This window comes from Prionailurus viverrinus, chromosome E3 (assembly GCF_022837055.1).
Source record: "Prionailurus viverrinus isolate Anna chromosome E3, UM_Priviv_1.0, whole genome shotgun sequence".
In the NCBI taxonomy this organism is placed as follows: Eukaryota; Metazoa; Chordata; class Mammalia; order Carnivora; family Felidae; genus Prionailurus; species Prionailurus viverrinus.
The window spans coordinates 33,805,272-33,821,021 of record NC_062576.1 but is presented as its reverse complement, the minus strand read 5'-3'; the positions used below and the strand labels follow the sequence as shown (position 1 = coordinate 33,821,021).

At 47.8% G+C, this 15,750-nt stretch overlaps 1 protein-coding gene across 1 annotated transcript in view; it reads right to left on the bottom strand.

Annotated features, from left to right (window-relative positions):
• The window catches only part of GRIN2A (glutamate ionotropic receptor NMDA type subunit 2A), a 520,136-nt gene that overhangs the window by 24,036 nt on the left and 480,350 nt on the right, over nucleotides 1-15,750 (bottom strand). The window contains exon 11 of the mRNA XM_047839263.1: nucleotides 7,963-8,150. Coding sequence (XP_047695219.1) covers nucleotides 7,963-8,150 — 188 coding nt within the window. The remainder of the gene's footprint in view (nucleotides 1-7,962; nucleotides 8,151-15,750) is intronic.

Genomic DNA, 15,750 nt, shown 5'->3' with positions numbered 1-15,750 from the left:
CGCTCCTGCATGGAGCCGGTCGAGATGGGGCGGCCGTGGGCTCTCAGACTTTTCCAGTTTCCACCGCACCGAGGCTAATTGCTCAGCGGAACAAATGCAGCTCGCTCTGGAGATGCCCGGGCTGAGTCCTGCCTCCCTCTGGCCTGCTCTCCGTGGCTCCTCTGTCTCCTCCTCCCTCCCCTTCCTTCCTGTCTCCTTCCTGTTTGACTCTTTTCTTTATCATTCCTCCCTGCTCTGATTTCTGGCTTCCCTTCCTTCCTCTTTTCCCACCCTCACCTCCCCCTTCCCTTAGGAGAACTGGAAAACCTCCAGTCTTAAGTCTTCTCTGCCCTCTCGTCTTTCTCCAGACAGCCTAAGACCAGGAGCCATCACACTTTTTCTATGAAGGGCCAGACAGTAAATATTTGGAGCTTGGCAGTCTGTGCGGTTGCTCTTGTGGCATCTCGACTCTGCCGCTGCAGGGTGAAAGCAGCCACGGGCAGTATCTGAGTGAATGGAGATGGCTGTGTTCCAATAAAACTTTATTTTTAAAAACAGGCAGCGGCTGGATTACACGCCACGGCCATAGTTGGCCAAACCCGGGGGAAGATACTATTTCTCCTGTTTACTTCCTTGATGCAGAGACCACAAACTCGTTAACAACTGATGATCCATTTAGGTGCTAAAAGCTAGGAAATACATAATTTTGCCAGTTATGTCCATCCCAGAAATTCGAGTTAAAAAGACGAGTGCACGACAGATATCTGACTACAAGAGCACACAGATTCAGCAAGGCAAGAATTTGCCTCCATCTTATAGTGAACGAGGGGGTCAGAGGCTTGGGGAGATTTTCAGACTGGACAGTGATTGATTACTTTTTGCGACTCCCTCCCTAGAGAGGCACCTAATGTCCTTCCTAAAGAAAATGGCATCCCCTTCATCAGAAGAGATATTTGATGAAGTCAGCCCTGTAAAAGTGTGCCTGTAGTGTTTTCTTTAAAACAATGTTTGTTTATTTTGAGAGAGTGTGAGTGGGGGAGGGACAGAGAGAGAGAGGGAGAGACAATCCTAAGCAGGCTCTGCATTGTCAGCGCAGAGCCCAACACGGGGCTTGATCTCACAAACTGTGAGATCATGACCTGAGCCGAAACCAAGGCTCAGACAGTCAACAGACTGAACCACCCAGGTGCCCCCGCCTGTAGCGCTGGCAAATCTACGCGTTCGTTTGTCCATGCACCAGTGAGTTCTGTGTCAGCAGCAAGCTCAGTCGTGGGTCCTAAGGGTGACAAAGGGGCAGCAAGAATGGACACGATAGCGTCTGCCCTCCAGGGACTGAGAACGCAGTGCCCCTTAGTGGCACAAGGAAGTGGAGAGGTCTGCAGTGAGCAGGCATGTAATACGTGCCAAGCACGAGATTAGTTTGTGTTTGCTTTCACGTAAGCCCCGAACAGCTCCAATAGAGAGGTAAGGAAACTGGAACGCCGAGAAATTAATTTGCCCAAGATCACACAGCGAGGGAGTTGGGGAACCTTCCACCTTTCCCTTTCACGCGTGATGCTCTGCCAAAGGCCACAAGAACGCCGTGAGCGTGGCGCTAAAGGGGGTCACGGTTTATGAACGCTATCTAGTGGAGAGCTGTGGTCTTTAAGGAGACCTTAAAGGAGGACACATGGGCTGAAGGGTCAGACACCCAATCAGCAAACGGGTTCAGGAGCAGATTGGAAGAAGGAACTCCATTTTTAAAGGGGGTTTCATGCAAGAGTCCGTGCTTATCTGAAAAAACTTCGGTAGAATTTGAGACACTGCAGAAAGTTGAATGAGGAAAATGTTTAGGGGTCCCTCAGTGATCTCCTCAACCAGCACTGCCCACACATTCCTAAGTCAGCCTAAGAAGACAGGCCAGGCCACCCAAGCTGTGGGGGTGTCCAGCTCTCCCCAAGACTCGGACGTGAGCGCAAAGATATTAAGCTGGGAAGTTGGACTAGGGCGGGGAGGAGGATATTAATGACCCATCCAGTGGCTCAGAGCAATTTATGAGAATCCTAATTAGATACACAAAGAGCTTCTGCAATCACAAAACCACTCTCTACTCTGGCTGGCAGCATGGGGTCCCTTCCCACCCAAACCCACCCTGCCTGCTTCACTGAAAGAGAGGCCAACAGATAAAAGAATGGGAGCACTGATGGGACCCACTCAGAAGTAGGGAGTGGGCTTCCCCACCAACTCCCTCCAGCACTCCCCAGTCCAAGGTCTGTGAGCACTGTTCTCCTGGAGTGGTGCTTTCCAAAGCTTTAGAGAGTCTATTGTAGCAAGACGTCTTACTGACACAAGAGCAGAGTGTGCGGACCCTTCTAATCTCACATCAATCTGGATGAGTCTTTAAAACGATTGCTGGTGGGGGCACCTGAGTGGCTCAGTCGGTGAAGCGTCCGACTTCAGCTCAGGTCATGATCTCACGGTTCGTGAGTTAGAGCCCTGCATTAGGCTCTGTGCTGACAGCCCAGAGCCTGGAGCCTCCTTCAGATTCTGTCTCCCTCTCTCTCTGCCCCTCCTCACTCATGCTTGGTCTCCCTCTCTCTCTCTCAAAGATAAATGAACATTAAAAAACAATTTAAAACGACTGCTTGCAAAGTTGCAGTTACAAAGGGGCAAAGGGCCCCCAACGTACCTGTCCAAGTGAAACGATATTTATGGTATCTTTCAATTATGTCACATATGATATCTGTCATATGTGTTCAGATAGGATATAACTGGGGTCACTAGTTTTAAACTGGGAGAGTCCCAACAAAATGGGTTGAGTTAATCACCCTATTAATGCAATATTAACACAGGGGCTGTATGTGTCATACCTCTCAAATATTTCATATGATATCCATCATACAGATGTAGATATAAGTGCAGTGGAATATAGCATATAGCTTATAAAGATGTACGATATACATACATATATTTGGTTTTATTTGTTCGGTGAACTCGGACGAGATACCAGGGACAAGTAATGTATTTCTGGGTTTAAAAATAAACCAACAACCATGAAAACTGAGCAAAGTACAAAGAGGAAGATTAAATGTGTCTCTGTGCTAGAGCATATTATTTATAGCTAAGGTGATCTGGCCACTAGCAACCGAGGATTTGCCCCTGGAGCATGGCCCCTGAGCAAGACGATCAGAACCGGAGTTACACGAACCATAAAAAAATCCATACAGGGTGTTGTCCATACACCAGCAGCAGCTTGTTAGAAATGCAGAATCTGACCCGTGCGCTTGCTTCCCCCATCCCCCGACTGACCCACCGAACCAGAATCTGCACTTTAACAAGATCCCCAGGTGATTCCTGTTTACGTCAAAGTCTGACAGCTCTGCCTTGGCTCTCTTAACCCAACAGAGCCTCATTTTCCTGCTCTGCAAAATGGGGACAAGATCTGCCCCAGAGTAATGTGTGAAGGGCTGCTGAGAATATTTGTGAGGTACTTGGCCCTGTGCTGGGCCACTGACAACAGGCTCCAACAACAACTGTTTTCCTTCCTTTTCCCAACATCACTGGCTGCTGAACAGTATTATCATACAGTCTTGTTCTCCTCAATATCTGCTTGCTGGCCTCTATACGCCCACAGGGCTTTAACCTCTATGATCTTCCATCCATCTCTTCAAATCCCAGGATCACATTTTTAAAAAGTACAAAATCCGTAAGATTGATGGGACCTAACATCTCTCATTCAACCTCTCCTGTGAAGCCAGAAATGCCGTTTTTTAGGTCCCAGACTTACTCTTTATTTCTCACTCAAGTGTCACCTTTTAGGTGTCAGGGAGATACCAGATACTCAACAGATATTTGCCACTTGCTGGATGAATTAATGAATGAGGCTCTATGAACTCAGGCCATTCTATTTTTTGTCTAAATCTTACTATACCTATTCTTTATGACTTACTCTGCCTTTTCATTCTTCCATTAAAAACCTCAAGTGTATCCCATATTTCCTCTGGACTCCTCTCTCACCTATCCAAGATACCTAAGAATATATAGCCACATATATGTATATGTTACTTCATATTTATGAATTATTATAATAAGCTTGCATCTTGAGATTAGATATTTTAAGTTTGTACATTGCCAACCAACTGGACTGTAAGTTCCCTGAAGGAGAGAAGAAAAAGACCATGACATTCCCCTCTAGGAAAGTGTGTTTCCCAGTAAATGTTGGATACTGATGATCAATGCTGAAAAGTACTCATGAGTGTTGTTACTAAAGTACTGAGAAGCAAAGATCCCCGTGGGGCACTCCACTATTTCAGAAAGGATACAGCAATTAGACAGGAAAAGGAAGGTGAGCTCTTATTGGGATTCTGTGTACCTCTTAAGGGAAATCAGCAGTCCATCTCCTAGGGAAATGCCTGGCAGGCTTCACGTAAGAGGCTCCCCCAATAACTAAATGCTCCACTCAAAGGTTGTATTTACACAGCTCATTAGGAGAATTTTTTATACTTTTGACACACATTAGACTCGTAATCGTCCACCAAAGCTACTCTATAACAAGAGATAAACACTCCATTCTAGAGGATGAATAATAATTAGGTACTGCTTAGCACTGTGCTCTTTACAGGTCTAATTTTAGAGCATAATTAATCCTGCTGAAGCTGCATAAGATAAGTGAAATATTTATGCAGTTGTGTTAATTCATGTATTTACTCCTAGAGAGACATTCAGAATTGGACGTGCCTTTGCGAGAAGATTATCTTAAGACACCCCCTGGAGCAACGTCATTTTCTCTCTAATGTCTTTGCTTCCAGATGGCCTCTAGAGATGAAGCCGAGAAGACACGTGTCCCAATCCTGACAGTCTGACCGGGAAAGCAATGATTGAGGACAGAAAATATGTGTAAGAATCTAGATGCTCTGCTACTACCAGAAACACACTTTTGACCTATCTGGATGCCTGTATTTTGTATTTTTTATTTGCCACAAAGAGCGCATTTTATGTTCAGCACCATAAAGGTTGTTTCCATGATACTATTAACCACCAATACAATACTAAATAGGCTGTACTGAATATTAGAGTTGTGGATGGACAACAATGAGGAGGAGGTGGAGACTGGTAATGATGAGGATGGTGGTGACGATGATCATGCTGGTGATAAAATGGTGATGATCATGATGGTGGTGGTGATGGTGATAAGGGACAGTGATGATGCTGATGGGGATGGTCGTGATGGTGATGGTGGTGATGATGGTGATGGGGATGGTGGTGATAAGGACAGTGATGATGGTGATGGGGATGGTGGAGATGGTGGTGATAAGGACAGTGATGATGGGGATGGTGGTGATGATGGTGATGGGGATGGTGGTGATGATGGTGATGGGGATGGTGGTGATGGGGATGGTGGTGATAAGGACAGTGATGATGGTGATGGGGATTGTGGTGATGATGGTGATGGGAATGGTGGTGATGGGGATGGTGGTGATAAGTACAGTGATGATGGTGATGGGGATGGTGGTGATGATGATGGTGGTGATAAGGACAGTGATGATGGTGTTGGTGATGATGATATAATGATAATGATGGTGATGACGATAATGGCGATGGTCCTGATAATGATGATGGAGATGATGATGGTAATAGCCAGCATTTATTGAACCACTTCTATTTCCAGGTGCTGGGCCTAGCTAAGCTCTTTACAGGTCTCCTTTCATTTCATCCACATGCCAGCCTTATCAAGGAAATATTTCTGCAAGCATTCATTCACAGATGAGTAAACTGAGGCTAAGGAAGATCACCCCCTTCATAGAAGTATTTGTCAGTGGGGCAAAAGATTTCAGTTCAGAGGTATACTAGATTACTTCTTCCTGAAGGGTCTATAAATCTCATGGATACAATTATCCAACTTTGATAGACATCGTTGGGAATTAAATGAAACAGGAGTGTGACATCATTGATCCCCTTCCAGATTAAGGCCCCTGACGTAGAAGCTCTACCACTTTCCATTTCCCCCTCTGTGAAATGGGCATAAGCAACACTGAACGTGATAAAGTTATCATGGATATTAAAGAACACGGGTAATGTATGCAGTCTGGCAGCTGGCTCCCAACTCTCCACCCCTCTCTGTGTCCACACCCCTGGTCATATAACTCCAAACTCCTCCCATAAAAGGCAGAGTGTACCTCTGATCCCTTTACTTTGGGCTTGGCAATCTGACTTGCTTTAGACAGAAGGGTGTTAGCAGATGTGAACATGGCCAACCAGAGACTTGAACAGCACGTGTCCAGTTAGATGTCCTTCTCTGTGCCTGTGACATAGCCGAGAAAAGAGCTTCTGCCAGGCAGCCTGCTGCCCTTTTGGCCTGAGACCCAGAATAAACACATGCAGAGCAGAGACCACACATTTGGTCCACGGACGCACAGCGGGGGCCAGAGCCACCAAGGCCACCACAGCCTGACACAGAGCCCCTCCACTGAACCTGTACTCCCACAGGCAAAACAAATGCTTACCAGAATATGCCTCTAAGATTTCACAGCCAGAGCTGACCGACACAGCCACAAATCACGATTACACAACAGAGAACACAGATCGTGATCAGAAGAAGGTGCAAATGCCCCACAGGGAATTCACAGGATCAGACGTTCTTATTTGGGAGTTAAATATAAAACACATTTAGATGTTTGATGGTACTTTGAGAGCCAAGGGCTTAATTCCGGGAGCAGAGAAGAGGGTGCATTCAATGATGCACCTTGTTCAGATCCACACCACGCTGTGTACTAACCTCTGCCCATTTCAATATTCTATCTGACTGCAGTGTTGACGGATCTGCCTCTCTCAGCTGCAGAGGCACAGCATCCTGTGTAACCATCTCTGAATAGGGCCTCCAGCTGTCCTTGAGTACAGCTTCTGCCCAGGGCCCGAACTTCTGTACCCCGCTCACACCCACTCAAGTCTTTAGGCGTCACTGGCCATGAGGCTCACTTTGCTTTTCCCGTCTCAGTGTTGGCAATTCAAAGGGACACCCACATGCCATTGGAGCCAGGACGGGATCCTAAAACCCGTGGCGTGGAACTCTCATGTGCTGAGGTCACCGACCAGGGAGTACGGAAGGCCAGACTGAAGGAAATGTTGGCTGGAGACACAGTCGGCCCAATTACCTACACCAATCCGTACGTGCCAAAGTCCCATTAGACTGTGAGACCCATGGGGGTGGGATCTATCTTTTGGTCTGTTGAGCAAGAGGCAGACTTTATTCCTTTCTACAGACTGCTTCTCCTTCACCCCTCCAAGGGATAATAACACGAGCTGTTTGTGTTAGAACAACATAACCCCACCCCTCAGGCACTCCTGATGGGCCCAGGAAAAAGAGGTTGATTCAAAATGCATCAGGAATCCTTCCTCTGCAATGTGAAATTTAGAATTTAGAGAACAGAGCTTAGGACTGGAGCCGAGTTCATGCAGAGTCATGGTTTCTCTGGCCCAGCACTACTAACATTTGGGGTCAGGTGATTCTGTGTTTTGAGATGTGGAGGGCTGTCCTGGATGCCGTAAGATGTATGCCAGTACCCTGGCCTCTACCCACTAGAATCCAGGAGCAAACAGCCTCCCAATCATGACAAAGATGTTTCCAGACATAGCCCAATACCCGCTGGGGGCCCAAACTGTCCCCAGTGAGACCTGGTGCTCTAGGACAGATCTACGAATTCCTGCTATTAAGATTCTAGGATCGCTCTGGTTCCTGTTTTCTTTTCTCTAAACCTATTTGCTCAACCCTTCCCTCAATTCACTGAGATAGACACTTCTGCATCCTTAAAATAAATCCCCTTTGACAATTTCATTGTCTAAAACTGGTTTCTGTTACAAGCAACCTAAAAAACGTGGTGTCGCGTGAGAGGCCCCTGACCAAGAGTGAGCGAGCTCACCCTACCAAGGTCTACTGGAAAGCCAATCAGAAAACAGAGCACAAGGGTGTCACATCCCCCGAAAGTTAGGGGTCACCCAAGGTCTTACCATCACCCACAAACTGGAGCAGGGCCAGGTCAATCTGCCTCTTCCAAGGGGAGCCCTTCTGGAGAGCAATTCCGTAGCCAGTGGTGGCGAAGATGTACCCGCTCCCGATGGTCACCAGCTTGCAGCCTTCATCCCTCCCAGCCTTGTAATTCAAGACCGCAGCATCGTAGATGAAAGCGTCCAGTTTCCTGCAATGATAAAAAACCAGGGGGTCATGGGGATGGCGGGGTACCATTTCGGGGCCCAGCTCCTGGGGCCCGAGGCAGCACCTCACACTGTCTTTCACACCACACGGGGTGACTCATGGCCACTTCGTCCCCTCGTCATAAAAGGATCTATTTTTAATGAGGAGATAAAAGCCAGAAGCTTTTCTCTCCAAGTTACAAGAGGCAGCTAAATAAAGACATAAAGAATCCTTATGCCTAAGTGAGTAAACAGTTGAGTTTGCTGGTTTGTTAAGCACTTAGCACTCCCAACAGTGGAGAACAGCGGCCTATTTAGAAAGGTTTGCATCAGACCAAAATAAACCATTAAGGTGCAGGAAAATTTGGTGGAGGGTGCAGGAAGGGAGAGCGAGTACATAGGAATGATGTCTTTTCCTCCCAGAGGAAACATGTTTACTGTCTATGTATATTACAGAAATTATTACATGATAATTTTTAGAAACCTCAATAATATAGAAAGTATCAAAAATACAATTAAAATTTAAATTGCCCATAATTCCATAATTCAGAAGCAGAGGTTAACACACTGGTGAACAGCCTTACAAATTTCTCAGGTAGGTATACACATGTATGCTTGCACACACACCCACACCTTTAAAAAAAGTCTTTTTAATTTTTAAAAATGTTTTATTATTTATTTTTGAGAGAGAGAGAGAGAGAGCAAGCGTGAGTCGGGGAGGGGCAGAGAGAGAGGGAGACACAGATTCCTAAACAGGCTCCAGGCTCTGAGCTGTCAGCATCAGGGCCTGACACGGCACCTGAACTCACGAACTGCGAGATCATGACCTGAGCCAAAGTCAGAGGCTTAATGAACTAAGCCACGCAGGCGCCCCCATACCCACGTGTTTTAAAACAGGGGTTGGCAAATTTCTTCTGTAAAGACAAGATAATCGATTAAGCTTTGTGGGCCACACAATCTCTATCACAACCTCTCAACTCTGTTGCTGTAGCATGTTTTGGGCTGGTCCCCCCCACCCCCAACAAATTCCTGTGTTGAAGCCCTAACCCCCGGCATGTCAGAATCTGACCTCGTTTGGACATAAGGTCATTGCAGATGTGATTCGTTAGCCTAAGGTCACATGGGGGAAGTGTGGGCCCCCAAACCACTATAAAAAAAAAAGGGGAAATTTGACCACAGACACACAGGCAAGGAGACCACCACCATGGGGAGGCTGGAGTTCACACTGCCACAAGCCAAGAAGCTACCAGAAGCTGAGAGAGAGGCCCCAGAACAGATACTACCCTTGTGCCCTCAGAGCCAGCACAGCCCTGCGGACCCCTTGGTCTCAGATTCCAGCCCCACAACAGTGAGACCGAAAAATTCCTATTGTGTAAGCCCCTCAGTTTCTAGTACTTTGTTCTTGCAGACCTAGGAAGTGAGTACACAACACAAAAGCGGCCCTAAATAATGCAGAAGTGAATGAACTCAGCTCTGTTCCAATAAAAGGTTATTTATAAACACAGATTGGCCCGTGGGCCATAGTATGTCCTTGTTTCAACCTGCAAATTATCATTATTCCATACAAACTACTTCCCAAGTTGCCTTCTTTGCTTGTTGCCATGTCAATAACATAGCACATTTTTTTTCCCTTTGTGGATGTATTTATTTTTATTAAGATCAAATAAAGTGCCACATAAATTTGTACCCATTCTACATCCTGGAAATCACCACACAGATTAAGGCATCAAACGTTATCATCTCAGAAGTCCTGCATGACCCTTCCCAGCCCACGCCCCCAAAAGGCAAGCATCAAATCGTCCCTCGATACCGTGGCTGTACGTCTTTCATTAACCAGGTCACTGTCAGTGGGTATGAGTACTGTTCGCAATTTTTAAAAACATTTAACAAGGCTGAAGTGGTCGCCCTTGTACATGGGGATGGATGGCTCAAAACTAGGTAGGGATGGGATGGGATGTCCTCGAGTAGATAGAAAAGCTAAATCGGAGATTACACGACGTCCTGGTACTTTCTCAACTTTACTGCCTTTCTTTATTTAACAAGAACACATAAAACAGTGAAGCAAAGAAAAATAAAAGTGGCAGGGAAAGGAGGTAAACTGTTGCATTCTTTCAGAGACAGCTGCTGAAGGCCCGCCGATGGGAAGAAAACTATTTGGAAGGTTTACAGCGGCATGCTTCATTTTAATTTTTCGTTTCTGTAATGGTTAGAGGTGGGGCAAGACTGCAAGGCTCATCTCACCAACACAAAGACTCTAAAGTCTTTCTCCCAAGGCTGCAGAACTGAGGGTTTGGGATTATAGTCAGAGAGGATTAAAAGGGGATGAGATCATCCAAGTGGAAGGGGAAGGAAACTAAGCATTGTTAATGGTGATGGTAAACCAGAGCTGATGAACCAAGAGGAAACAGCCTTCTGGACAGCCAGCAATGCAGAGAGCTGTGGAAATATGAGATGGAGAGTCAAAAACAATTTGTACATGAAGGCGGGGGAGCGTGTGACAGGAGCAGTGGATGGGCAGGTAGAGGGGCTTGGGATTCTCTAGTAGACTCGGAGACGGTGGGACCTCAGGAAACTCACTTCCTTCTTTTGGATTGCCAGTTCCTCATCTGTGAGGTGGTCACTGGGGTGCTGCTGAGATACTCCTCTAGCTGTGGCATTCTGATTCCACAAGCCAAGAGTCATCTTCTGTGACTATCAGTAGGGAAACTAAGGCTCTTGATGACATGTGTATCCTGAGGACTTGGGGCCACGGATGGTATCTGTCTTCTTCATGAAACTTACGTGCTTGCAACGTCAATACCTTAACATATTAAGGTTGCCATGGAGATGCTGGGAACGTGGGTTTTGCTGAGACTTCTAAGCCTCATCCCACTCTCTAAATTCTCAAAAAGACATAAAACAAAAAACAAAAATACACACATACACACATACACGCATACAGGGGCATTCAAATGTTAAGACCGTCTGTATGTGTGAGGTGAAATCTCTCTCTATCCTGGTAAGCCACCACACATTGAAGCGTTTCTGGGATAGAAATCCCAGTGCGGTTTTAACCGGTTTTTACTGGAAATCCCAGTGTGGTTTTAACTGCACCTGGCAACCATCAAGAGCTATCCAAAAGCAGCTTAAATCACCATTTTATGGACAGGCACAGATTTTTGCAAATCATTACCATTATCTCATGACAAAATATTCTTCAGCTGAGCACAAAACGACCAGATGAGCAGAGCAGAAAGAAAAAAGGAAGTTTTCTCAGGAAACAAAGTTTGCAAAAGTAAGATGCTGTTAAGGCAGAGGGAGGACAATCGCAAAAGACCTGAGTGAATGAAGCAGTTCCACACACTGGTGTGTCTGGTGTGGGCTGGTGGCCAGGAAGGGCCACAGAGAGGCCTGGCGCGGGTCTCAGGCCCGCATCAGAACCAAAAGGAGGACAGTGCAGGAAGGAAACTGCAGGGCCCTGTGATGTTGGTTTTCTCTCCCTCATCAGTGATTCTAGAGAGCTGAGGTCTAAATGCAATGGTCACAGACACCTGCATGTTTACAAACATCCTGGGGCTTGCACAGCAATCCCCCCCCACACCCCCCATAGATAGCTGGTCCTCACAGCGCTTTGCAAAAGAGGAGGGAGATATACAATTGGTATTGTTCTTTTCCTATGTGGTCTATGAGCAGAGCGGGTCCCATGGGGCTAAGGCAAATGGAAGCCCGTCTATATTACCAAGTCTCTGTGACAGTGCTGCCCAGTAGAGCTTCTGAAACAAACGCTCCACGTCTACTCTGTCTGATGTGGCTATCACGCATTTGAAGTGCGGTTCGTGCAAGTGGGGAACTGAGTTTTTAGTTTTATTTCCTCGCATTAATTTAGATTCTGTCGTTAAGTGGTCACTCACGGCTGGTTGCTCCTTAAGTGGACGGCATAGCTCCAGGTGGGCAGGGGAGGGCTGTGGGGAGCAGGTTCCCTCCTTGCTCTGACCCAAAGAGGTATACCTACGGGGCGCCTGGGTGGCGCAGTCGGTTAAGCGTCCGACTTCAGCCAGGTCACGATCTCGCGGTCCGGGAGTTCGAGCCCCGCGTCGGGCTCTGGGCTGATGGCTCAGAGCCTGGAGCCTGCTTCCCATTCTGTGTCTCCCTCTCTCTCTGCCCCTCCCCCGTTCATGCTCTGTCTCTCTCTGTCCCAAAAATAAATAAACGTTGAAAAAAAAAATTAAAAAAAAAAGAGGTATACCTGCTCTCTTTTCAATTGAGAGAAAAATGTTCCTATTTTTTAAAAGAAGAAATTGAGACGTGCTGACATCCTCAAGAGTGGGCTCTGTGCTCAAAGACTCTGAGCCAGGGGCCTGTGTTTCCGAGCCCCAGTCTTCTCTCTGCAAAGCGGGACGGACAATCTCTGCCCTTGGGGGGCTTTGGGAACAAGGTGAGGTTACGTGAGTAAAATGTGTGCACCGTGTCTGGCACAAAACAAATGCTCGAAACACACCGATGCGTTCAATCGAATTCAGATTTTATGGCATTTTCCACGACATTCTGTGCACTGCCTGTGACCAATCCAGTCCCGGGTACTTGACACGCATCGTCTCATCCCACTGAGTCCTGCTAACTGGGCACGGGTGGATGTGTGGCTGCCATCCCCATCGCCAGGTGAGGAAACGGAGGCAGCGGAGGGCCACGTGACTCACACCGTCTGGTGTCACCACAGTGTCTGGCCTTCCACACAGTCTGACGCCAGAGGCCACAGACACAACCACTGTGGCCACGACGTTCTGTGACACTTGCAGGGTAGATCAAGGCAAGTCTGTATTTTGCTCATGAAATTCAGACCGGCGGGCACAGCTGTGAGTCAAGCCCGGCGCTACGAGAGAAGCCGGGATCGGAGCCTGGCTGCAACAGCCTCGATGGGTCAGCTTCACGTGTCTCTTTCCCAACAGATGCACAGCCACGGAGGGTCCAGAGTCTCCCCCGCAGAAACCTTCCCTCGCCCCCAGCACACCCCACCCCTGCCTTCAGGACACGTGTAGGCATAGAGGCCACGGCTCCCATTGGTGCAGGGTCCGGAAGAGAAAAGCCACCTGAAACGGAAGCACCTGGGGGCCCGGAGCTGAGATTTCGGGAGACAGCCAGCTTTCAGGCTGCAGCATGGTAGCTGACAGCCCCTGGGTGTGAAGCAGCACGAAATAAAGCTGACCCGGCAGGAAAGAGGCCCCAGAGCTCGCAGGGGTCCCCGGGACGCTGGGGGGCTCACAGGTAAGGAAGCCAGTCATGCTTCGCTGCTCCGTGCTTTCTGCTCCTGCTTTTCAAGAGGAAACCGTCTTCGTCCCGCCTTCCCAGCTCCTGCCCATGTCCCATGGCTGTCACAGGCTGGAAGCTTCTCCCACGGGCCGGGGGAGGCCTAAAGGAGGGGATCTGAGAATAGCCATGGGGCAAAGCCCCTACCTCATCCACCTCTCTGCCTGCCCTCCCCACAGAAGGGCCATCTCTTCTCCAAACATTTGTGACAAGTGAACGGCCACCTTGGCTCCCCAACCTGAGGCGCAGAACGGAACTGGAGCCCAAAATGAATGCAGTGCTGTGCTGTGTGTGCTGTGTGCATGTTTGCTGTGCTGGCCCACCCCCCGCCATGCATCGTAGAGGCGGTGTGGGTGCCCTCGCTCGCTCCCTGTCACTGGCAGTCCTCAAGGAAAGCAAATGATTAAAACCGACAGCCATTCGGGATGGGGGTGGGGGGAGCAGTAACACCTCCGTCTGCCGATGTGCCAACAAGCAAAGTAAGGAGGATGTCACACGTGCCCCATGCTACTTTAACCGAGCACTTTCCTGCCAGAGTTTTCGACGGCTCTGAAGAGGCTGCTATAGCTTTCTCGAGTGTGTCGATCTGACGCTGTCACTGGGGTCGGTGTCCCTTCTGCCAGTGTGGTGGCCTCAGAGTTCACTCCTTGCCCCAAGACTGCCTGTCGGCCAATCTGATGCCCCCAACACGAGGGAAGGCCACGGCCGGAGGCAAGGCCTGGCCCTTTGGGGAAAGGGACTTGTATGGCGAGGCAGCTTGACATTTCCTAATCAAAAGTTTCCGGTTTTAGCTCATCATCTCCTTCTGCATGTTTTCAGATGCTCTCTGGGGGTCTCAGTACATTTAAAGGCTAATTATATCGTTAGAGTTAATTATTCATCCATTAACATTCAAGAAGCCTTTAACGAGACACTGACTTGTTCTGATGAATTAATGAATCTGGAGTGTGGACGGGTGTGTGTGTGCCTGCGCACGTGTGTTTTGGAGTCTAGTCTAAAGTGTTATGAAAATTAAACACCTCTTGGATGATAACTGGATGTACTTTGGAGGTCACGTGCGAGCCTAGCCAAGAAGGGAAATGCAGCGGCCAGAAATTCAGGCCAATCAGGGCGCTGGGACGCCTGGGGGGTGGGGCTCGGGTGACTCAGCAGGCTCCGCCAGTGAGGCCCCCCGCAGGGGACCTCTGTGAGCTTGAGTTTTCCCACGTGGAAGAAGGGGAAATGACACCTCTTTCCCGGGGTGGCTGTTGGATGGACGAAGACAGATGTGAACATGTTCTGTAAATTCAGGCGCAAGTTCAGGGGCTGGCGTGGGCGTGATGACGTCACTGTGCGCGCAGGCGAAGGCGGTATGGATCCTCAGCAAGCACCCAGACACAAGGCTGTTGGGGGGTTGAGGGTGTTCATGGGCCCAAGAAGTGGTACCACTGAGGCATGACAACCCTTGGAACTACCTGCTTGGGGAAGAGACCCTCAGCACGCACAGGCTGTACCTGCCATCGGCACGGGATGGTCTAAAACTGGCTTTAGGAAAGTGGCTTAGAATCACATCTGGACTCCTAGTTTGTGAATATAAGCTGTAAAATTAGAGTTATATGGACACGGATGCATTTTCACTGGGGAAGCATTTTTTTTTTTTTTTTCAGAGCAAACTCCATTAAGCTAATCTAATTCCTAGATCTATGTCTCCTACAGCCTAGTTATTGTTTCCAACTTTTCTGGAAACCGTTTTCACTGGGATCAATTCTTTTGTGTTTAAATTTTATAAGGATTTGACTCACTGATCAGTGTTTGGACCACAACAAACTTGACTAATTTATAGCTGCTGCCATTTTGAGTTCCTTGTATGGTTATTATTTCCACTAAAGTTCAATTCTCCTGAGTCAAAATTGTGCAGAGACCCAAACTTGCTGGGGAAAGTTTGAGTCATCCATGGATTTTTAGTCAATAACAAATTTCACCCTGTGTGCTTTTAACTGTTGTCAGTTTAATTTGTATGGATTATGTCTATTGGTGATGATAGTGGCCGGGAACTGGGTTTAAAAAAGGCCAATAGTTAATATTTATTTTTTAGCTGAGAAAATTCTTAGCGATTTTGTGAGACAGAGACAGAGAAAGGCAGAGAAGGAGGGAGAGAGAAGGAGGTAGAGATAAGGATGGAAGCGGGCACCAAGGAAAACAGGAAGAGAAAGAGAAAGAACGAGAAAGAGGGAATCAGAAAAAGAGATGGTGAAGGGGAGAAAGTAAGTCACAGACAAGGAGAGAATAAGAAACGGGGAGATGGGAGAGAGAGAATAAGAGACACAGAAGAGGGGGTGTACC